At 41.8% G+C, this 25,656-nt stretch overlaps 1 protein-coding gene across 1 annotated transcript in view; it reads left to right on the top strand.

Annotated features, from left to right (window-relative positions):
- eipr1 (EARP complex and GARP complex interacting protein 1) overlaps positions 1-25,656 on the top strand; it is a 49,785-nt gene that overhangs the window by 19,506 nt on the left and 4,623 nt on the right. The window contains exons 5-8 of the mRNA XM_034124363.1: positions 1,437-1,536; positions 9,888-10,024; positions 21,729-21,896; positions 25,210-25,377. Of these exons, the coding sequence (XP_033980254.1) occupies positions 1,437-1,536; positions 9,888-10,024; positions 21,729-21,896; positions 25,210-25,377 (573 nt within the window). The remainder of the gene's footprint in view (positions 1-1,436; positions 1,537-9,887; positions 10,025-21,728; positions 21,897-25,209; positions 25,378-25,656) is intronic.

A 25,656-nucleotide genomic window follows, 5' to 3' on the forward strand; every position in this document is an offset into this window, starting at 1 on the left:
CAACGATTTGAGCATGTTGGATAAGGGCATTGAAAGAGTACAATGAAGCAAGGTTAGGGCCTTATAAATAAATCACACCCAGTGTCTATCACGCCTGACAGAGAGAAAGGGGCAAACATGATCACCCATAATAATTCTTAGTGCAGATTGATAAACGGCAAGGAGTCACAGCTGAAGCATGCATGGATCCACCATAATCACCACCATCCCCATAATTGTGATAACAAATGGTCCTTCTACAATGTTTTTATTTACATCGTTTTTGAAACTGCAGTGCGGTGTTTTCGGCCACCGTACATATGGGATTTAATACATATTTTATTGCTATCCAAATAACCGGTTTTTATTTTTTAACATGAATGACTTTGAAATAGCTAAGTTCAAGGAATCAAACATTGTTCAAATACTGTAAGTATAAAAAAGTGACAGTTGGCCATCTTTATAATCGTGTCCACGTTTTTGTTGTGCTTTGAGCTTCTTGCAGCGTTCAAGTTGGTGAATGTTTTCTAAACGCTGCGCATGTGCTATCAAGTTGGTGATGATGTTTCTTCTTTTGTATGTGTTTTGGCACATTTGTGTTTTTATATTTACATCGATCTTGAAACTGCCAGGATTGTATCGGGCCGTTGCAGCGCAGTGGCACCTGTTGGCCATCGTACGAAGTAGATTTAGATTCAGAAACATTCACATTACAGTATCATACAGAATCATCAGTATAAAGATGGTGTTTCAAAAACATGAAGAGATAATATGATGGATAATATGTTTTTTTAAATGAAATGTTATGCCAAAAATAAAAATAAAGCATAACACCAGCCTTTGCATTTTACATTGTACAATTGTATTTTGGGATTTTGACACCATACAAGCAAGTAACATTCATCCATACATTTGCATGCATTCCCAGACATGATCTATAAATGCATGCAGAAGTTTTAAATCAGTTAAGCTACGATTTTTGTACAAAGTGCTGCATTTAGCAGTCTAGCAGTTTAGCAGTCATGTGAAATGTGAAATGTGACCAACACGCTCCATTCCCTAAATCTGCAGCATGAGGCTGAGACTGTATGCATGTTTGACTAGCGTCTTTATTCTAATTGACTGTGTGTGTGTGTGTGTGTGTGTGTGTGTGTGTGTGTGGTGTGTGTGTGTGTGTGTGTGTGTGTGTGTGTGTGTGTGTGTGTGTGTGTGTGTGTGTGTGTGTGTGTGTGTGTGTGTGTGTGTGTGTGTGTGTGTGTGTGTGTGTGTGTGTGTGTGTGTGTGTGTGTGTGTGTGTGTGTGTGTGTGTGTGTGTGTGTGTGTGTGTGTGTGTGTGTGTGTGTGTGTGTGTGTGTGTGTGTGTGTGTGTGTGTGTGTGTGTGTGTGTGTGTGTGTGTGTGTGTGTGTGTGTGTGTGTGTGTGTGTGTGTGTGTGTGTGTGTGTGTGTGTATTTACAGCGTGCTGTGGGAGCCCATGGGGGATGGCAAGCGTGTGATTTCATTGGCTGATAACCATGCACTACTCTGGGACCTGCACGAGAGCTCCACACAGGCCAAGGTAGGACAAAAACACACACACATACACATACACATACACACACACAAACGTACTGTACACCACAGTAGATACACGAACTCACACACCATATCACACAATAGCTAACTCATTATTTGATAACCACCATATCGTCTTGGTGTTATCAGGCACTCACATCCTCTCTCTGCGACAACAGAGTCCACTATTCATTCTGTCTCACACACTCACACACCTACACACACATGGATACACACACACAGTATCTGGGCAGGTTTATAAGATGTGGCCACTTTAATATAATGCTGGTCAAGTCTCCACCACACTGATAGTAATAGTCTTGTTTAATAAGTAAGAGAAAAGTAAATTAGTGTATCTGTTTCTCAGATTACTGAAGTAGAGCTACTGAAAGCTTTTCTGATGAAATGTACAGACACTGCATACAGTATGTGGACACTGTAACATTATACCACTATACGTATGTTATGATGGTTTAAGGCATACTCGACAAACTTGGAACACATCATTCCAAAACCAAGGGCATCGATATGCTGTTATAGCACGTTAACCCCACAGGATAATCTTTTTAGGGGCCCAAACACATTTTAAAGAAGCTCAAGAATGTAACCCATGTTTCAACCAGAGAAACGTATTGTACAGGAACCCATTGTAGTTCCTGTGCAATATATAAGTAGTTATTGGGTGTAGTATCAATACAAAGAAGACGTTTCCCTTCTGAAAAAGTGTCAGATAAACAACATCATAGTGTGTGGACAAGGCAATAAAAACAAGCCTGACCTCCTTCTGCGAGGGTGATGTTTCGGGCCCCTTAAGTATGAATACAAAAAAAGATACTGGCCATATTTGAGTGAAACTTTGTGTGTTGCCAAAGAAAAAACAATTACATTTTGGAGTGGGTCCAGATATATGTTTCACTTTGGTTTTGTAACTTTTGGCCATTAGTGCTGCAGTTGGAATTATAAAAAGCATTTCTTAACTTGAAAAATGAATGTGTAAGCCAACTCAAGCCAGAACACTATTTCTGAAATGTCAATCACATGCTCTGATCAATTTGAATGCATCCTCATTAGCATCCATGTTGTTTTCAAATAGCGACTTAAAGCTCCTGCACACACCAAAGTCTATGGCTGATAACAGACGGCAGCTGCCTATACTAGTTGGCTCTTTGATTTCACTTGTTAGATATATGGTCACACTAGTTTGGCACTTTACTGGCCATAGACTGATGCACCTCACACATTTGTCTTACATGTAAGGCCTTTCCTTCAACTAGTTTGGCTTTTTTTGCACTAGTGAGCAACTATGCAACTAGTTAGATATTGATTCAACATGTATGGCTTTTTCCTAAACTAGTGGATATTTTCAGCCCACTAGTTGTGGTTTTCTTCTCTCTAGTTCAACACAATGACTTACTAGTTGACATGTACGTGCAACTAGTTTACTAGTGAATTGTTTCAAAGTCTAGTGAATTTTTTGACACATCACTAGTAAACTAGTTGCACGTACATGTCAACTAGTAAGCCATTGTGTTGAACTAGAGAGAAGAAAACCACAACTAGTGGGCTGAAAATATCCACTGAAAATATCCACTGAAAAAGAGTGACTAGTGTAATGTTTTATTTAACTAGTAAAGCAGAGTGCCAAACTAGTTTGACCATATATCTAACAAGTGAAATCAAAGAGCCAACTAGTGTAGGCAGCTGCCGTCTGATATCAAGGATATGGAATAAATACTCAAATGGCTTGCCATAAAAGTCTAAAGAACAACTTCCCAACTCATCAGTCCGTACTAATCTCTTGAACGCAACATCATAGAAACTCCTGGAGGGAATTTCCACCAATTTGGCACACCTTGACTCCAGGAGGAACTGATTAGATTTTGGTGGTCTAAGGTCAATGTCACTGTGAGCTTAGAGTCTAAGCTCACAGTGACATTGGTTACCATAAGAAGTTTAAAGACCCAGTTTGATCCCTGATCTTAAATGCTTTAGTTCCTTTATTTCCTGCAACATTTTCGACTAGAATGGCTCGAGCCTCCATTTTTTGGAATCCCGCTTCAGGGATTTGCTCCCAATCAGCAGTGGTGGATAAAGTATTGAGATTAAGTCAATATAAATACTTCATTGCAAGTCCAAGTCACAAGTTCAAAATGTTAATCAACTACAAGAATGAAAGTCTTATCAGAAAAATCTAGTTAAAGTATGAATAGTAATATATTTTGTTACTGTAATATAGTCCCCAATGATTCCATGTACTGTAAATAGCATTGTATTGTATTCACCAAATTGTAGATATTTTATTTACTTCTGGGTAGATGAATCACTTATTGCCATGTCATAGGTTTCTTTTATTAAATATCTTCAGATGAAAAGTAAATAGTAACACTTGGTGTCAAACAAATGCAGTGGAGTAAAAACTGTAATTTTTCCCTCCAAAATGTTGTGGAGGAGAACCAGGTTAACAGGAAATGTAAAAACAAGGGTTGAACTAATTTTTCAATGCATTCATACTCTGTTCCGTCATATTCCTATTATGCAGGAAAACACAATAATGGCCTTTAAAGGACTAAAAATGAACGTAACTGGTGTGTAAGTACTTCTGGTCCGCTCGCTTGTAGTTGTGTCCTTCCTAATGCAAGGTGGAGAGGCTCTTCACTGTCTCTAACCCGCCGGCTCTGCAATTAAAATGGCCATTATGTATTTAAAGACTCAAGATAATGGTGTGTCAGGTGTGCATGTGTGTGAGGAAGGAGTGATAGAGTAGTGCTGTGTCGGCCCATGCTTTCATGGGTGTGTGTTCCATTAGAAGACATGAGAGTAGAAGAATCTAGATGGGTCATTGTTAATTCATGCTCTCGTTGAGGGATTCACAAAAAGGGCGGCCAGGTCACACACCTACCAAATACACCCAGGTCACACACCTTGTGTGTGTGTGTGTGTGTGTGTGTGTGTGTGTGTGTGTGTGTGTGTGTGTGTGTGTGTGTGTGTGTGTGTGTGTGTGTGTGTGTGTGTGTGTGTGTGTGTGTGTGTGTGTGTGTGTGTGTGTGTGTGTGTGTGTGTGTGTGTGTGTGTGTGTGTGTGTGTGTGTGTGTGTGTGTGTGTGTGGTGTGTGTGTGTGTGTGTGTGTGTGTGTGTGTGTGTGTGTGTGTGTGTGTGTGTGTGTGTGTGTGTGTGTGTGTGTGTGTGTGTGTGTGTGTGTGTGTGTGTGTGTGTGTGTGTGTGTGTGTGTGTGTGTGTGTGTGTGTGTGTGTGTGTGTGTGTGTGTGTGTGTGTGTGTGTGTGTGTGTGTGTGTGTGTGTGTGTGTGTCCAGATCCATCAAGATTTCAATTACAGTTTCATTTTGGGTCATTTTACTTTGTCCCTGTTTTACAAAAAATGAAACTATTTCAATTGTTCACCAGATGGAGCTGTCCATATGTTAGTGCGAGGCGTTGAATAAAACACGCAGTGTGGAGCGGTGCGTCCTGTTCCAGCATGACTGAGAAGTTTGCATTTTGTATCCGTGTTCCTTCACAACATGGCCTCAGAGCAACATTGTTCCCGCTGTAGTGGGTATGGATATTAGCTTCGAGCTAGCATTGTTCTTTCTGTGTTAGGAAAGGTTTTGTGACTACTTTACAATGTGGTTAAATTATGAGTACAGGCGCACAGAGACAAAGGTCTTACCCTTTGGGCTACATATGTACTATAGGCATTCCCAATAGGGTTTTTACACACATTTTTCGAATTAATACATATGTTCATGTATTCTGCACTATATGTTACTGTCATTAGTTTGAGGTGTACGGAAGAGGATTTGGTCAGAACTAGTGAGAATATTCACATGTGGCCCTAATCCTATACTCTAGAGGTGAAACATTTGGTAGGAGAAAACAACATTTTCGATTTCCCGAGTCAAGTGTTGCATTATTTATTAGTGCAATATGCTCTTAGTTAACCTTAATGATGATTCATTGAATTGTGAGTTTGTCAATTGAATGTATGTGTTTACTGGAAGTGTGGTACTGGAAGCTTTAATATCTATTTTATATAGCTATAAATACAATCTACTTCGTACGACTGTATTCATTCAAATTTCTTGCAAATTTCGATCGTTTGAGTACCAAAATATCGTTTCTTGTGACATCCCTAGTTTGCCGTGAAAATGACACATGAGAAACAGCTCCACCTAGTGGACAATTAAAACAAGTAATGATAAACAACCCAATATTCAGTAATGGTGACATTTGTACGTTTGTTGGTTCTGCTTGTTATCAAGTCAGTGTTTGTGTGTGTATTACCCCAGTGTGAGGTCAAATAGGACCATGGTGGTGTGGTGGTTGCTGATTCTGTCCTCTCACACCAACATGGACAACACTATTAAATCCTGTATCAAGGAACTAGGAGAGAGGTGCAAAGTGGTGTGATGAGAAAGGGACGACGGAAAAAGGGGGAGCAACGGAGGACACGTCTGATTGGAAAGATGGAGATTAGGGAGGCGGAAGAGGGAGATATGGATAAGTAGAGAGGGGGCTTGATGAGGAGAAAGGGAATAAGAGAGAGGAGAAGGAGCTTGGCAGTCAAGACAAATTCCTCCAGTGCTGATGAGAATGCTAATCTCCTTCCCTCCCTCCTTCCTTTCATCCCACTCTTTTCTCTCCCGCTCCCTCTATCTGTCAGAGGGTGATGTGTTCATCTCAAGCCGTGTCCAGCTGCAGTGTGGATGTGTCTCTCTCTCAAGGGTCTGGCCTAGATTAGTGTGTGTGTTCGGTGTGAGTGTGTGTATGCATTTAGAGGAGAGGATCATGTGCATAAGCTTACCAATGTGCATTGTTTGAAGGAGGATTTGTGTGTTTATGTGTGTGTTTGTGTGTGCATGGCTCATCAATTAGAATTGCTGGTGGTATTGAGTGAGAACATCTCCACCGGCTCACAGCACACCCACACACCCTGTCCTGCACATCTGCTATCACACACACACACACACACACACACACACACACACACACACACACACACACACACACACACCAACACATGCGCAAACACACCTCCTGTACGGGAGTGTAGAGGAAGCATAAATGCATGGCGATTTGACAGATAGCTTTGCATTAGTGCCGCTTGCGTCCTAAATGAATGCGTCCCCTAGTGTTGTGTGCACTGCCTTGTTAGGGTCCCTAATTTGGTTAATGCTTTAATAAAGCTGGGAACCTGGGATGCACGGAGCTCGGGCGTTAGCTGACGAATCAGAAAGGGAGAGTCCTACTTCAAACTTCCCAGGGATCATGGAGTTTTCTGTCAGACAGAAGGAACTTGATCAATTTATTGAAGGGACGATCAGCAGATTGAGCAAATTAAACCTTTGTAGGCACAGAACCATATCATTTTTGCATACACTGTTTGATTCTTGTTTCAATATTCATATTATTTCCTTGTCTCCATGTGAATATTATTCTGCTATCTCGATGTTTCATACCTAGAGTATTCAAATGTCCAAATCCCTACATTTTCTGATGACAAACGTATTCGATTTTTTTGGAGCCGACGAAAGGAACAACATTTCAAATACAAATCATAAAAATCGAAATCCAGAAAAATAAATAAAGGCAAGCCGTTTCACCAATATTATAGATTTAGTCTGTTGCGATTGTATAAATGTGTCTATTCGCACAATTTTGATCACACTAAGTTAGCAATGATTGTAGAGAGGGGTCATTGCATCAAATAGTCCCAAGCTCACCAGCTTTACCTACTGAGCTATACATCAGCCCAGATAAATGCGTTTTTGCCATAATCAACCAAAGTTTCTTCGACTATCCGACAAGCATTTTGATTGGGTCATACTTACGGTACACTTTTAGCTGCAATTTTTGCCGACACACACAAAGGAACGCAAGATGCTCAAGGATAGCGACACGGAAAGATAAAATAAGTCTATCAGCTATGTAAAGGTGTTCTAAGCTCACGTTGTCTTTAATCAAATCACATGTCTGATTTTGTGATGATATATGATGGTGAAAAAGATTAAATCGGGGACAAATCTCAGATTTAATCATGAAAAAAATCAAAGAATTTGACATCAAGGCCACAGAAGAATCTGCTCTTCTTCTTGTCCGATTGTATGTGTCCCACTTCCTCTGCCACCTTATCTCTTTTCATTCTCTCTTTTTTTACCCTCTTTGTTCTCCTTCCTTTCATCCTTTCTGCTTTCCTTCCTCAGCCTCCCTCACTCCCTCCCTCCCTCCCTGCTGCTCTGACGGCCTGTCTCTCTCTTGCCCGCGCTGCCTCTGTCCTCTCTAGCTGAAATAATGAGAGTGTACCAGGGAGCTGTGCGGTGACGGGGCGATCGATGATCCCTGCTCCAACAGGCAGAGACGCTGGAGAGAGGGAGGAGAGGGAGAGAAATGGAAGAAGGAGAAAGATAAGGATAAAAACCCCACAGATAGTCAGAGAGCAAGGGAAATGGAGAGATGTAATGCTGCTTTTTGTGTTAGATGCATCATAGTTTAAGGGGAAATAATCATCCCAAAGCCGACCTGCGGAATTAATTGGATTCCATTTTTAAAGTAGGTTGACGAAGTGATATGCTTTTTTTATTCAAAGTCCTTGTAGTGTTTTGACTTTGATAAATATCCAATGACAAGCATGACATGTTGTTTTAAAAGCCTTAAATGTGGCAATTTAACCTGACTGCCTTTCAGCTGAACTGCTCCAATCATTTTGTCAGTTAAATGTTGAACCTAAGAAAGTGTAATTAGTGTGAAGGATTTCAAACCAGTCTAAACAAACTATTATGAATCAGTTTTCCACACTCACCAGTCTTAAATCCTCCAGGGGCCAATCTCACTCTCGACAGTTGATCTATAAGTAACTGTGAACGATCCACTGTATGGATCCCTGCTCTGGGACCAGGGGGGTCGGGGGTCAGGGGGTCTGCTGACTGAGCAGCAGGTCACAGAGCAGACAGGTGCATGCTGTTGCCTCCCAGCGCCCACACTGGGGGGGTTTGGATGTATGAAATGAGAACAGAACATACTGATCCATATGGTGAAGCGAGCTGATATCAGGAAAGTGGATCTACTTATGAAGAGGGAATCAGAGAAGTGGCAGATCAGATTCTGAGAAAATATTTACAACACTACTGCTGTTATCAGTTTTTGCATATCTAGATAATAGTTCATTTTTATAAAACATGGTTTTAAAAGTAATGCCTTTTCTTCCATTCAGTGCATACTGACTATTTTAACAGGTTATTCAAAGCTCCGAATTGATATTTTGGCGATTTAGGGAAAGAAAAACAAGCTGAAAAACACAACATCTGACATCACATAAGAATTCAAAATGATTACCTTGTTGGCAAGCATTGTCCTCTTTCCTCATCCAGAAGAAGCAGAGCAACAGTATTTATTAGTACTTGTTTTTTTACTGTCCCATTTGAAGAATTTATGTCCAATTTCAACACAACTTTTGTTCAGTTATGCTTTCCACCAGCCCATACAAAATGTCAAGCTGCATGATGTGCACCTAGCCTGGTTTCAAATCATTCTAGTTTAACAATACAAATTGGTCAAGAGTTTTCCCAAATAATGGCCTTTTCCTTACAGTTGGAGAAAGAGAGAAAACCGTTATGTTCAATCTAAGCACAAACTTCTGAAACTTTGTTGTCAAAAAAATGAAAATGAAGTTTGGATGGATACATCACCAACTGGTGATGGGAAAACTAAACCAAACATATTATTCCCCAAAGGAAATGGGGCTAAAATTAAGTCAGTGACTGGCTAAATAAATGTAATGTGATTTTAAAGGCAAGGTTAGCTTGGAGCTAACCTTTGGGCAGAGAGCATAGAATGGGGTTATTCAAGCTTTCTTCTGAAAACCACTGCCTGCTCTTGAAAAAAGATTGAATGAGAGCAGAACTAGCCTGCCAGAAAACCAAAACAATAAGCTAAAAGACTCTGTAGAGAAAATGGGAACTGCAGAGCTTAGTACAATGAGTGTGTCACCACAACTCCATTCACTGCTGACAGGAATTTGATCAATTGTTAGAATAAGTTATGTTCATTATAGCAGAGTCTCAATCAGAACCAAATTAAATCTGGAGTGGGACATTTAAAGTAGGTAGAAGTTTCATGTGCAAACTTGTCAGCGTGGCGTAAATCTGCAGGCAGTTGGTGTGCCGCTAATGGCCAAAATATTACCACGGTGTCTCACTGAACCATTGTAGTGTTGAGTGGGGCCTGCAGAGAAAATGAGCTCTAATAAAGCCTTATTATGCTGATGGAGTGCCCCGCGCCGGCTGAAACAATCAATCAGATTTGGATGAAACTCACGTCCCTGCTCTGAGATGGTAATGAAGGTGTTGCTGTCCTCTGCAGGTTTCCAGCACGGCCACCCTGGAGGGCAAAGGTCAGCTGAAGTTCACCTCGGGAAAGTGGAGCCCCCACCACAACTGCAGCCAGCTCGCCACAGCCAATGACACGGCCATACGGGGCTGGGACCTCCGCACCATGAGGTGAGAAACGCTTTGTGGGCGTGGTCGGGAAATACAATATTTTTTTCAAAAGCCTTTTTTTTCAAGTCTGAGATGTTCCTGAAATCCTGATATTGATACTTGAAATGGTCATTATTTAAGGTAGAGATTATTTATTTACTTTACAAAAACCTCTCCTCATAATTCACTGTATTGATATATTGCAAATGTGATTCAGCACATGAGTTTATAAAACCCCATATGCTCAAAAACACTATGACTGACAACAAGCTAGAAACGTGAATTTGAAAAAAAAGAAGTTTCAGTCATATTGAGGATTGAACATTTTTAAACATGAGGCATCTGTTCTGTAAGCTTTGCCACTCAGTATTAGGACCTTTTTTTTTACATGACACATTTCCACATGCACCTGACTTAAAACCAGTCGGATGTTTCTCAACAGCCTGAATTTAAATCTGACAGAAGTGAGTCATGTAAGTTCTACTCTCAGAGCCTAATAATGTGTCATTTTACATGTAATTACACGATACTTCAGTGCAGCACACTGAAATATACATGTAATGTGACTCATCATGCCAAGTGAACCTTTTCTTTTACTTCAAATTGACTACCAATCCACATGTATATCCCCAAAAACTTGGATATTATCTTTTTGAGAAGCATGTTTTTGAATCCAAATGTTTTATTGGTTTCTTATTCTTTTTTTCAAAGTTGTATTAACATAACCTAGTATTGATCTACGATTTTGATCCGATTTCTGTTCTGTCCAGAAACATATTTCTTTAGGAGTGTCTGTCTGGAATTAGATGTGGATTAGAATATTCAGTTTTCCACTCTGTTTCCGTTTCTCTTCTTTTGACACACACATTACAGTACAAATACACACATGGAATACAGTTACAGGTGTACAAATGCATTATAAAGAGGTGAGTGCCAGTATGTCCAGCGCCAGGGAGCAGTTGGGGGTTCAGTACCTTGCTCAAAGGCACCTCGGCAGGGCACCTTTCCAGCTACCAATCCACGCTCTGTATTATTTTGGTCTGATTGGAGATTTGAACCGGAGCCAAGTCCCTACAAACTGAGCTACAGCCATCCACTCATACTCTCAGTGGAGACAGGAAGGCGGTGGTTACGGTGGACTGAGCCTCTGTCAGTGTCCTCCTGTCTTTATATGAAACATTTTGTTAGCCTGTGGTTGTTCATGAGTGTAATGAAGTGTGAGCTTCTCCGCAGCTCATGATAAAGTGCGAGGCGGCCGAGCTCTAATGTTCCTGTTTGACATGGAGCATGTGTAGTACCCCACATTAACCTTGTAACTGCAGGTTATCAGCCACCCACCCCCCAACCTCGAGCTGTGCATGTGCATGCATTGTGTGTGCTTTGTTTGCATTTGTGTACGTGATGAGCGAGGTCAGCAAGTGTGTACGCGTGTTCTCTGCCCGAGGAATAACAATCACCTCGCTATCCATCGCAATGATAACGTGCCGAGGAGATTGAGAGGGGGGCGCCGGGTGAAGGAGAGGGAGAATGTATATAATTTATATATATTTACAAGATGTGTATCACAGGCCCAGATAAGATAGAGAATCATTGATATCACTCCCCTTCAGCCCCATAACAAATTACCGAGTTCCTGCACGCTCCATTTTGGCCGTTCTCCTCCCGCTGTGCTATTTTGAAAGATGCAACAGTGCTGATTTGGCCGTGGGCACAAAGGGAAGGAGGGGGCGGCAGCACTGGGCTTGTTAGCACAGACTCTTCTCTGATATCACAGTACTGTACCGAAAGATATATTTTAGACACATTTTCCCAAAATTCAGCTGGTATCTTTGGACACTTCCACGAAAAAGTGTTAAGTACATTTATGTGGTCTTTAATCTTTTTTTAAATAATAATAATAAATAGGTTGATTCTGCTTAAGGAAATAATCGCCTTTAATTTGAATTAAAATAAGTTTACTCAATGCTTTACATATTATTTATTATATAATATAAAAAGCAGATAGAAAATGAGATACTGATGGGAGTAACACATCAAACGCCAAAGAAAGATATACACAAGTAATACGTTGCTGAAATTGTAAGACAAATAATCCACTACTTGATCATTCATTTGAATTAAAATAATAATCTAATGAGCAATTAATAATTGTTTTCAGATTGGTTGCTTTTTCTTTTTTTTGGTAAACTGTCGCTCTTGACTACTTAAAAAAATGTAATATAATTCATATTAAAAATATATAATAATAATACAACATTTGTAAACGTATTAATAAGTTATAAAGTCATTTTACCTAAAAGACCAAAACAAATAACCTAATGTAAAAAGCTTATATGCAAAATGTTTTGGTTGATATTTGTATTTTGTGCCCATTTTGTCCATGCTTTAAAGGTAGGTAAGTTTGAGAAACCGGCTCGAGATACACTTTTTGTTATATTCCATGGAATGCTCTTAACAAATTCTCTTCAAATTCTAGCGCACTCGAGCTGGTTTCTCCAAAATTACCTAACCCACCTTTAATGTTCAAAAAGCTCTTTATTCTTCTCATACTGCCTGTGCTGCAGCACTTCTTTTCATTCTCTGTTTTTCTGATTTGTAAACCGTTTTGAGATGTGAGAGATTTGAGATTAGCCATCAGTTACAATGGGTTGGAGCGCTAGCCAATAGAAGCGCGAGTGTTACATAGCGATGTCACTAAACTCCCTCTCAAGGGAACTTTGGGATTTTAGACTTTGCTGACCCTTTACATGCACACAAACCCATACAACACACTACAGGAAAACCCCCAAAAGCATAATAGGGCCCCTTTTAAAAACAAGAAAAGATTCCTATAGCTTCATATGATAATATAAGTAACAGCTCCCTAATTTCTATGGGTCTTTTTTGGTCATTCATCCAATAACTGAATGAATCCGTGTGCCTTCTTCACTCAGACAGAAACCAAGGGCATGGAGTGTTTGCCTGAGTGTGTGTGTTCAGGCGTGCGCGTCCATGCGCTAGTGTGAAGTGGTTGCGAGTGAAAAGCTTGCAAGTGTGAATGAGCGTTGAGTCACGTGTGTGTGTGTCTGTTTGAGTAAGTGACTTGCATGTGACAAGTGACTGTGTGCTCGCCTGTGTTTGCTCTTTGCTGTGATGTGTACCTTTCCGCTTGTGTGTGTGTGTGGTGTGGTGAGCTCATGCCTCTACATAAATATGACCCGCTTGTAAGTGTGTGTGTGTGTGTCCAGTTGGTGTGGCAGCTGTGTGATGGCAGCCTTTCAGCACGCTCCGCTGCCTCCTCAGACGACCTCTGAGGTGTCCCCTCACACCTGCACAAACACATAGGCGCACACAGGGAAGTACACAGATACACACTCTTCTTTTCTCCCCCCCCCCCCCCCCACCACTTCCCTTAACTTCCCCCAGGCTCGCCCCCCCCTCTCTGCCAGCCCAATCACGGCTGCCGTGCTCTGAAATAAGGACAGGGGGAGCAGCCCAGCAGTAGCAGCCGCCTTTAGTTAGTCATCTTACACCCCGGAGAGGAGTTTCTGCAGCACACCCCATCTCCCAGACACACACCGCTTCTAAAAAAATAAAATATAACACTGCTTATAAAACATATATGGAGCCTGTTCTAGTTTGTACTGATGTAATATGCAGCATTATGTAAATTATGAAATACTCTGCTCCGATATTGGGGACAGAAAGTGGTGTTTAATGGAAAAGCCTGACACATTTTCTCTTCTTCTAAGCCTGTCTTTTTTGTTGTACCTCTGCTTTTACATTATTCAGAATCTAATCCCTGTTGTACGGGAAGGCTGTTGTGATTTTATAGGCATTGATGCATGTTTTAAAGTCTTATTTCACTTGTGCCCTAGGTTGTAAGAAGGTACTTGGAGCATTTTGACGTTTTTTCTTGTCAAATATTGATTAAATAATATCATATTTTATATACAGCAAATCAATGGGATAGACAAATAATTGGGATCGCTGTCTATAACATAATTTAATGCATTCCGACACATTAAAAAATGAGAAGGTGAATTAATGAACAACTAGAATATCATGGGAGAGTGCAATCCTCAACAAAAACCAAATCACATGCTCCTCGGATGGTCCCATTTCCCGATTTAGTAAGTCGATCTTTCGGACTTTGGTGTGTTCATGAGCTTGAAGTTGACATTGAAAATAACTTGGACACCACAAGACAAACATTTCAATAGCTGTTTCTGACTTGTAGGGGCGTTCACAAGATTTTTTCAGATTATTCTTACATCCCTTGCATTAAAAAGGCCACTGTGCGTGTATTCATGACGTGATTCGTTCCGTTTCAATAATGAATTGGTTCTTCCTTGGCCCATGCTGCACTCCTCCACTACGTGTAATGGTAATTCAGGCAGTGTTTTTTCCTGATTTTGTTGTCATCCTTCTGATTGACAAACTGAGCTGAAAACATTATGTCCTATGCAGATTTAAACACACTTCAGTTTCACACACTCAGGGTGCACTAGGTCTGGTATGAACAGTAGCTTATGGTGGCTAATGTTCGCTAGTGTCAACAAATATATATTGTTTGGTCAAAAAAAGTATTGTACGCTCACAAGAATCAGAAATGATCGAGGAACGCAAGTCGGATACAATGGTATCAGCCTTGAATACAGACTGTCAACATTTAGGGTGTAATATGAAATTATGGATCCATCAATGTCAGCAATTATGTCAGTAACTTCGTAATGTCTTTGTAGTAAAATCTTTAAAAAAAAACAGTGTTGTGTTTTTGGGGCCAACCAACTGTGTGTCATTCCCGGCACACTGGGGTGCTTCCAGCCTTTGAATAATATTAGGCTAGCTAACAGGCATGTAGTACTAGCCTGTGTGTGTGTGTGTGTGTGTGTGTGTGTGTGTGTGTGTGTGTGTGTGTGTGTGTGTGTGTGTGTGTGTGTGTGTGTGTGTGTGTGTGTGTGTGTGTGTGTGTGTGTGTGTGTGTGTGTGTGTGTGTGTGTGTGTGTGTGTGTGTGTGTGTGTGTGTGTGTGTGTGTGTGTGTGTGTGTGTGTGTGTGTGTGTGTGTGTGTGTGTTGTGTGTGTGTGTGTGTGTGTGTGTGTGTGTGTGTGTGTGTGTGTGTGTGTGTGTGTGTGTGTGTGTGTGTGTGTGTGTGTGTGTGTGTGTGTGTGTGTGTGTGTGTGTGTGTGTGTGTGTGTGTGTGTGTGTGTGTGTGTGACAGGAAGGCATGCCTGTCATTGGAGATGTTCTTCCACTGCATCTCCCTTGAATTCCCTCTTGGATCGACAGTCCACAGTGAGGGGCAACACACACACACACACACACACACACACACACACACACACTCAGAGCTGTGTAATAGCTGTCATGCTTGCAGCCATACCATGCACTGCAGGGTGCATACTGAAAAGCAGTGCAGTGCTGCAGTGAAGCATGGATTCTCTACACCTCCCCTGTGGTGTGTATGTGTGTGAGTGTGAGAGAGAGACTGACAGAGAAAGAGCCAATAAAGAAAGAGAGGGAGCGTAAAAAGAAGGTGGAATGACTGATAGTGGTGCTATTTGCTCCTTCACACTCCAGGTTAAAAGCCAGCTGTCTGTTGGTGCTAGACAGCATCAGAGCTCGTCCCACAACAGAGGCTCACACACATCTCATGGCCAAAAGCACAGCCTTTTCATTGCACCTGCTCCACAGATTTGGCAGTGCCATAATGATAGGGTACCCAAGGTAAAGCCAATCATTCAAAAGCCTTTTTTCCATCATATTTTATTCACATATTCAAATATCTCTCCATTATGCAAAAAGGGTTGCCTATCAGGATAATCCGACATCACATTCCAAAACGAAAGATGTCAGCTGTTTTTTAAATAGTGATAGTCCGTACGCCGCTGTCGATCTGAGGCTGACCTTTTGAACCCCGCTGTGGTCAAATTGATCATCTGTAACCTTTTCATGTGCTCCAAGCCCCCCCCCCCAACTTCCCAGTAGACATCCAGACATCATAGTGTTTATCTCATAATGGTGTATTCATGACCTTATGCAAACCTTGAAATTAAAGAATAAAAACAAAACAATACAATAATACCGGTAGATTTTTGATGCAAGCACCGCACCTCTTTTCGATACTGTTGCTACGCCTGTCAAGTTTACAATGATGGTGGCCTGGTGGCAGACTAACCTCTTGAACTTTTGGGTTATTTTTGAATTAGTGGGTACTTGATTGGAGACATAGGTAATATATAGTTTCAGTTTTCACATTACAATACAAAGGTTTAAAGGGTGAGGACTAACACGTCTGACAAACGTAACTATAGCTATAGTATTGTTAGCTGGGTGGCTGGAATTTAAACTTGTCCAAATCTGACATTAGCTTTATTTCTAAATAGCATGGCTGGCTTACACACAGTTGATGTGCTAATTGTGAATGGGGCTTTTTTTAGCCTGTAACTAGGCCTGCTACTACAATAACGTTATCCAACCATATATTGTACAATATATGGACCAGGGTACCTGCCAAGTGCTGGAAATCCTTAAAAACATTTCAATGTAATGTGGTGTTTTCACGGTTGTAAAAAGGAGTTGGACTCTAAAGTTTGGAAAAATGCTTGAAATAAAAGACTTCTTTTATAAAGGTGACATTTTGAAACTTTGTTGGGTTTTCCTTTTAAGTTGGCACACCAAAGAATACTGTCACAAAACATTTAAGTTTAGTATAGCAAAATAACAGCCCCATACCATACATAGCGCCTCAACCTTTGAAGATTCAAAGTTGGACAGTTGCTAAGCTATGATTGGACGATAATTGTCAGGAAAATGTGTTAAAAGACTAAAATGTATCGTATTGAGATATTTGTTTATTTCATAACTTTAATACTGCTACAGTATCACTGACATTTACTAAATTCAGACATTTTTAAATCCAATATCATGTGTTGTAGGCTTAGGTTTACACTTCTAGTTTTTCACTAAACAACTGTTTTGCTAACCATCATGACCCCCCCCCCCCCCCCCCACCAGTAATGATCCCTTACTCATGTGCATGTGAAGATTCTCCCCCTCCCTCCCTCCCTCCCTCCCTCTACCTGCCTCTCTCTCTCCCATCTTTCTTTCTCTGCCAGCTCCCTCTCAAAGCCAAGCTTTAATTTTGATCAGCGATGAAATGATTGCTCTCCTCTTTCGATTTTTCTTTCCACCCCTCCCTCCCCACTGCAGTTGTCATAGAAACAGAAGTGTGTGTGTGTGAGTTTGTGTGCGACTGTGAGCGTCTGTGTTCCAGTCGATCCCCTCAGTGGAGAGATTTATCACCCAGGCTAAGCCGTGTGCGTGTGCGTGTGCGTGTGCGTGTGTGTGTGTGTGTGTGTGTGTGTGTGTGTGTGTGTGTGTGTGTGTGTGTGTGTGTGTGTGTGTGTGTGTGTGTGTGTGTGTGTGTGTGTGTGTGTGTGTGTGTGTGTGTGTGTGTGTGTGTGTGTGTGTGTGTGTGTGTGTGTGTGTGTGTGTGTGTGTGTGTGTGTGCGCTTGTCTGTGCTTGTCTGTCTACCTTTGTCGCTCCCCTCTTGCACACCTAAATCTTCTTCTGTATTTACACACATAACTGTATTTTAGTCAGTGTGTTCCCCCAGTTTATGCTTTTATCTGTGTGTGCCTAACAGTGTGTGTAATAGGTCTCCTGTCCCCTCATCAACCCCCCCAGCACACACACTCACACACTCACACACTCTCAACTGGATGACTTGAGATTGAGTGTGTTTGGTGGCTTAGGCCGGCCACAGCTCTAATCCTCTGCCCTCATACAAACACAAACACACACTCGCACACTTATAAAAAGTCCCAGGTCCCTCCACTATTGGCGGGGCAGGGGGAGTGTATGCATCAGGGTGTGTGTGTCCCAGTGTGTGCCAGCGTGGAGGGGATTGCTCAGAGACACCAGAGAGGGAAAGAGCGAAACTAACCCAATTTCCTGCTCCATTTCCTTTTCACGCGCCGGGCGTGTCCCATTCCACGGCGGGTCGGGTTGAACACCAGCCACCCTACAGCCCGGGGTCACGCCTTTTACCTCAGAGTCACACGCTGGAGAGGGGGGGGAGCGCTGTAAATAAATCATGTGCTCCTGCTCAAAATAACACATGGAAATGCTGTTTTGAGTGAAATTAAAGTTCACCAAAAGTTCCAAGTCAGATTCAATTTCGCACTATAGGTTTTAAGCAAAACATATTCCATAAAGCATCTGTTAATGGGAAAGTATACATAAAGTTAAAAATATAACTGGTTACTTTAATTTCAAAAAGTCTTTACAATATTACTGTCTTACACAACTTTTGCATTACTTTCACAATTTATTTTTAAATATAGTGACATTATAAATTGGAAAATGGTAATGTTGTTTTGTAGTGGTTAATTAAAGTATTGTGAATCCAGAGGTCGGCGATAATTTATAGCCTAAAGGCGTATGTCTATAAAGTGCATTTTTCTGGCAGCAAAGCGTGGATTTGTTTCTATGGCGACATATCAACACTTTAACCGACATTGTATGATGGACTAGCCTTATCTATTTTGACCAATGTCTTATTGTTCTGTATGCTTGTCCTCCTACATTGTATTGATGAGTTCAACATAAATAAAGTGATATCATCGCCGGAAGTGACTTGGTGTAAATGAATGATAACCATAAATTAATTATGTTAGTCTTTACTTGTTACTTGACATAGTAAATGTTATAATACTAAAAACACTACTATAAGTATTGTGTTACATTACTACGTTACTGATAGAAGTTGTACATGAGATACCCTCAACTCTAGTGTTATTGAGTGGAGTTTTTTCAATGACGACATATTGCCACTTTAACCAAAATTGTATGATAGACAAGCATGGCCCTTTTTCTTTTTGATATCTATTTGGACCATTGACGGTAGATTTGTTTAAATCACCTCACAGTGTAATATGTCATATTACCCAAACCTTAAAGGTCCCATGTCATGCTTTTCCTGTTATTACCCGTCCCCTTGTGTGTTATGTAGCTTTTTCTGCATGTAAACGGTCTGCAAAGTCACAAACCCTCAAAGTACACCCTGTAGCGAGTAAAACTCTAACACAGAAAAGACCTGTCTATGCTGCCCCAGAACGCCTTGTTGGAGATTTCTCTTTTTCCATTTTTTTCATCCTGGTCACAGTGACGTAACGGCGACCAAATGGACCAATCCGTGGAGCTCCTCACACACACACACTCACTCAGCCTTATCTTTTCTCAGCCACGCTACTCCACGGAGTTTCGCCGGCACACACACTCACTCAGCCTTATCTTTTCTCAGGCTGCGAGTGTGTGGCGAACAGCCTGGCTGTGAGTGTATGTGTGTGCTCAGGCTGAGTTCTGCGGTGTCTCGCTGTCTCGCAGACCCCACGCAGCAACCAGGAAACGACACCAGTAATCCAGCTCACACTGTCCGCTCCTCGAGCCTCAAAGGGCGGAGCAGCGAGCCCCGCAACGTCCCGCCAACACGGCACTCAGACCCCACGCAGCATTCTCATCTGTTTGTCATTACTGGTGTCATTTTCTGGTTGCTAACAAACACCATCGTAACACATAATCACTGATGTTCCGCTGTAACGGTGGTGGACTCATCAGAACAGAGTGGGCGAGCTGACCAATCAGAGCACAGTGGGCTCATAGGGAAGGGGGGGGGGCTCCAACAAGCCGTTTAGGACAGAGAGTGAATACACATACTATACAGAGATGCTGTATGAGAAACCAATGTGGTTTTGAAACATTGAACAATGTAACTTGCATTTGGAAACCCTCACACACACTTACAGTAATAATAAACCTTAACGTTCAGACTTCATTTAAACAATGACCTTGGAACGCTAATGCCACATTAAAATCACAGCTCTTATGAAATGGCAATATCCCTGGGCTCTAAGAGCTAAAACACACCCTTAAAAAGGTGATTATAGGTATTTTATGCTGTCCCTTTTTCAGCTAGAATGCACCACATAAATTGGTATTAAGTATGCAACTCGGACATATCCATATAACAAAAGCCTTATAACCAGGGATCAAGTTGCATTGACATGCTAATAACTGCAAACCAGATATCAATCTATGTAAACTCATGAATGCAGAGTTAGTCATTTAGAACAGACATGTAGCTTCATCTTTGCTGAAAATGTGTTTTTTCAGTGGAAGCTGGTGGAAGATATTTGACATTGTCTGTCAAGCTCCATATGCTAACACCAACGAAACGGTCCAGTGGCAGTCACAACACACACACACACACACACACACACACACACACACACACACACACCGACACCGACAGAGTCACACAGTCCCTGAGTTGTCTTGACCTAATTGAAGCCCAGCGGTCTGCCTGAGGTCATTCTCTTATACCTCCTTTATTTTAATGAGATTTTTAATTAGCATGTTAATTGCCTAACGTGATCAGCAGGGTGACTAGCTAGCTGGCTAGCTGCTGTTGGCTTCCAGCTGGGCCATAACACTGAGGCTTTCCACTCCGCTGAACACAACTGTGCCAAGCTGAGCTTTGTTAGGCTAGCCTGGAGAGGAAATCGTGGTGAAGAAAAACAAGTGCAGACTTTCTACAGCCTCGTGTAGCATTTATGATAGAGGCAGACCTCTAGATTTAATTATTAGCATTTTATTCAAATTGGTTTCTATTCTCTGACACCCGCTTGATTTGCTTCGTCCTTCTTAAAGTTAGAAAACAGTTTCAGCAGGCTGCACAGACAGCTTACTTTAATCAGCAACGCCACCATTATTACACCTGACACACACATACACACACATACAGTATAGAAGCTTGTCTACATGCTTTTAGTACTAGGATTGGTCAAATTCAGAGGTCAAATTTCAATGTGTGTGTTGTGTACATGTACAAACAAAGAGATTTCATGACTTACGCAATAAATGTGATTGTTCATATAACATATTTTATACAGTACAAGCTGCTGTTATACAGTCCTAAAGATGCTTTATGCACTGTGTATTGACGTCACTTGATCAAACTGTTTATCATTTATAATGGACATGTATAGGGCAACTACTTGCTCTATATGTAAATGCAATTGAAGACACTTCCCCATTAAAACCAGTATAAAATGTGTCCCATCCCCTATCATATATCTGTGTCTAATGACTGTCAGGTAGAAACGGTGGTAAATGGGTTTTGGTGACAATGATTGTGCAACTATCTACCTTCACACCAGCACATAAAGAAAAGTAACGGGTGGAAGGTCAAGGAGATTGCAAATAAAAGACGTTGCAATAATATTTCCACATATTCCTGTATACTGTATGTAAGGAGACAAGACAAGGCTAAGCCGAGGAAAACGTACAGTATAGGAGATGAAAGGAGCTGGCCAGAAAGATGTCAAGTGGAACAATACGCAGAACGTCTCTTCCTCTGTCATGTCTTCCTGTTAGCTTCACTCTAGCAGGAACTCAAGGCTGCGCGCTTATGAGGCTCGCCTTCATAATTTACCACCGCCAGTGCCGGCTTCTTTTATTGAGCCTGGCCTTCGCTCACAGACACAGAGGAGGCTTTGTGTTAACCTGGGAACGTTCTGCTGTGTGTGTGTGTGTGTGTGTTTTGACCCTGTGAATCACTCTCTCCCTCTTTTGTCGTTCTGTCATATGCCCTTCTCTCTTTCTCTCATCTGTCTTCCCCTCCATGCCTCCTGTCGTCTGCCTTGTTTTTAATCACCTGTGTCCTCTCCTCCCTCTCCAGTCAGATCTACTGTATCGAGAACGCCCACGGCCAGCTGGTGCGCGACCTGGACTTCAACCCCAACCGCCAGTACTACCTGTCCAGCTGCGGAGACGACTGCAAGGTCAAGTTCTGGGACGTCCGCAACGTCCAGGAGCCCGTCAAGACCCTGGAGGAGCACTCTCACTGGTGGGTGGATGGGTGGGTGGTCCAGAGAGGGTCAGACAGTGTACTGTGTCATTGAACCTGATGACCCGAGTTCAAGTCCCCGTGTTAGCGAGCACCCGTCCTGCTCCCTGAGTGTCACACTAACTAGCTTCCATGTTTGGGTGGAGATTAATGAAGTATGACATTTTTGAACTACAGGCAGTTAGTCTTTGGACCCCTGTACAAGCTCTTCAAGGCCAATGTCAATATCTGATACCAATATTCAATTTAATTAGCTTCCTTAATTTAAGGCAGTTTTTCTCTGGGGCATATTGCAGGAAGGGTTGATTGAAAATGTTCAAGGTCCCATGAAGAGTCATCTTTTAATCATCACTTTTAATGTGATGTATTTGCTGCTTGGATACATATATTTTCAGTCACCTCATGTTGGGGTGGGTTATTATATAGTATGACCTGAATGTATCGTGGCTTGTTCTACATTGGATGCAGTTATTGACTGTATTGCGTGAATCTAGGACCAATTATCATATCATTGAGGCTGCAGGATAGCTCAGTGGTTAGAGCTGGAGCGGCCAAATACTGCGATTTTCCACGGGCCTGGGAATCGATCCTGCGAATATTTCAGTGCAATGTCTTCCCCTCTATTACCCCTTTGACCAATGTATCTCTCTTGAATATAAGTCAAACTTATAAGTACAACTATAAAGAATACAAGCAAAAACAAGAGACAAATTCATGTTTTATTAAAATAAACTGTTCTATTGTATTAGGGTGGAGAAACCTCAGAATGGGATGTGGCAAAAACTGGGTGTGAGTCTCATTTGCTAAGTGGATATGACAGATTTGAGGGATTTCTTTCACATAAATATGCCAGGAAATCAACATTGTTCAGATTTCTTCATTAGGAGACACCATTTATTTTACATTGCCTTTACATATTATAGTATTTCAAATTCCAACGTTTCCTCAGAGCTCACTAAACCTGGGTTGGGGACATAACGTTTTATCTTAATGTTATTCAATTCAAGATAATATTACAGAAATAGTTGGAAAATAAATCTATCATATCATTACATTGTACAACTGTCTGGGGGAAAAGTAATCCTGTGTCTAATATAATTATACTGTATTTGTGTAATGGGAAAAAAATCTTTAAACACCATCGGAGTCTAATTCAGGCACGTTCAGTAAAACTCACCAACAATAATGATAAACATGATGATAACTCCTTTGCCACACTGTTGATTGGTTTCTGGATTTAATAATGGCTTTATCTCCTAACTAATGAAATGCCCTAACTACTGCTGGTGCAATAAAAGGTAGTAATACACTAATGACTAATTAAATAGGCTGCTACTCATTATGTCAGTGAGGATTGCATTGTGGGTCGAACGGAGCCCAAGTCCTGCACCGGCTAGTCTTCTGTGAGGCTTCAGGCGATGCTCAGAGCTGAACATGGTTTACTGTGTGTGTGTGTGTGTGTGTGTGTGTGTGTGTGTGTGTGTGTGTGTGTGTGTGTGTGTGTGTGTGTGTGTGTGTGTGTGTGTTGTGTGTGTGTGTGTGTGTGTGTGTGTGTGTGTGTGTGTGTGTGTGTGTGTGTGTGTGTGTGTGTGTGTGTGTGTGTGTGTGTGTGTGTGTGTGTGTGTGTGTGTGTGTGTGTGTGTGTGTGTGTGTGTGTGTGTGTGTGTGTGTGTGTGTGTGTGTGTGTGTGTGTGTGTGTGTGTGTGTGTGTGTGTCCTGTGTGAGCTGAATAGATGATCAGTGTGTCTGCGAGCCAAACTGGGCTACTGCAGCACACCAGTCCTTACCTGATAAAGGTAGACACACACACACACAGGCACATTGTTCTATACACACACACACACACACACACACACACACACACACACACACACACACACACACACACACACACACACACACACACACACACACACACACGAGGGGGGTGTTATCTCCAAATGAAAGATAGACTTGGCAGACATATCCATAACTGTAGATAGCTGAAGATAGGATCTTTTCAGATAGGAGATGTGTGTGTGTGTGTGTGTGTGTGTGTGTGTGTGTCTGTGTGTGTGTGTGTGCCATCTTATCTGTGTTTTTGCAAGGACTCTCTTTTTATCTCTATATGTGGCTACATGCGTTTGTGTGTATTCAAGCATTTCTATAACGCATATGCATACGCCTGTGTGTATTTGTCCTGTGTGAACACTTATCTCCAGTGCGATGAATATACGTGTGGGTGTTTCCGTTTGTGTGTTTGTGTCGGTTGTGCGCTCTCATTTTTCGGAGCGCAGCCAGGATATGGCCTCGGGGCTGCTGGGGGTATTAGGGACTATTTTTTAGCAGGGAATCGGATTAGGGGAGCGCTGGGAACGGCGTGGCCGAGGCTGATTTCCTGTCAACAGCCTCCGTTATCCCTCAATCCCTCCCTGTGAGGGGAGTGGGACCGCACTGTGAGCTGTGCCCCGGGCTCACAGTGAGGGAGAGAGACATAGAGAAAGAAAGAGAGGAGGAAAAATAGCACGAGGGGGGAGACGGTGGTGACAATCGGAAAAATTGAAAGAGGGGGACAAAAATGGAGAGGTGAGGGAGAATTGAATTGGAGAAAGCGGAACTGAGCAACAAATAAAACCAGGATCAGAGAGTTTATGATTATGATCAGGAAGCCTAAATATAGACTGAAATGTGCCAAATCCTCATTACTGGCATCGGAGTATACACCCAGAAAGGCATAATATCAAGTGAATCCCACTGAGAACGTTGCATTTTCTCCATGATTTGTGTGGGCAAGAGTGTTTCAATTGATTTATTTGAAGGAAAGTCCCAATGAGAGTACTGGCCAAGATAGTCAGCAGCACAGTAACAGGCTCAAATGAAAAACAATAATAAAGAACATATATGGTCACAATCAGTAACATCATGATAAAAAGCATCTACAGTACAGACAGAGTTTTGTTCTTCTCTGGAGCAGCGTAATTGAATGCCCTTTCCCAAGCCTGGTGACTTTAGGGACAGTGAGCAAAAAAAAAGTTGACAGGTTACTCTACTTTGATGTAGTCTGCAAATAAGGTGGACGAGAACTAAGAATAGCCTCATATATAAGGGTGTTCCAATGGTTTTGTCTACGGATGATGAGGGCAGACCATCCAACCCGAGCATGCATCGAACAATGGTGCGTCAGGGTTTTAGGATTAACCTAACCCTGTGCGGAGAGTTTGGAACAATGGCAGATACATACATCCCCTTGGACTCTCTAAAATGTCCTGCACCTCCCCACATTACTGCATTATTTAATATCGAATGCATTGTGTGGTGTTTTTTTCCGTCCCAGGGTGTGGAGCGTGCGCTACAACCACAGCCATGACCAGCTGGTGTTGACAGCCAGCAGTGACAGCCGCCTCATCCTCTCCAACATGGTGTCCATCTCCTCGGAGCCTTTCGGACACTTGGTGGACGACGAGGAGCTCAGCGAGGGCGAGGACAACCACCAGGAGGACAAGTAAGAGCAACTGGGGCTACTTAGGAAAGGAAATGCAGTGAGACCATGCCTTAATACATTAGAGACATAGTTATAATGCTTTATAATCGGTTTATACTCCTGTATAATAGTCATAAGCACTCATACATCTTCATTAGGCTTTACACCAATAATTATATAATATTATAAATTGTTTTATAATTACTTATAAGGTCAGGAATCATAGTACTTCCTTATTGGTATTTTTCTTAAATAACCCTTTATATGAAGGTCTTCTCTATAATGTAGGGCTGTGCGATT

Source organism: Trematomus bernacchii, unplaced genomic scaffold (genome assembly GCF_902827165.1).
Source record: "Trematomus bernacchii unplaced genomic scaffold, fTreBer1.1, whole genome shotgun sequence".
NCBI lineage: Eukaryota > Metazoa > Chordata > Actinopteri > Perciformes > Nototheniidae > Trematomus > Trematomus bernacchii.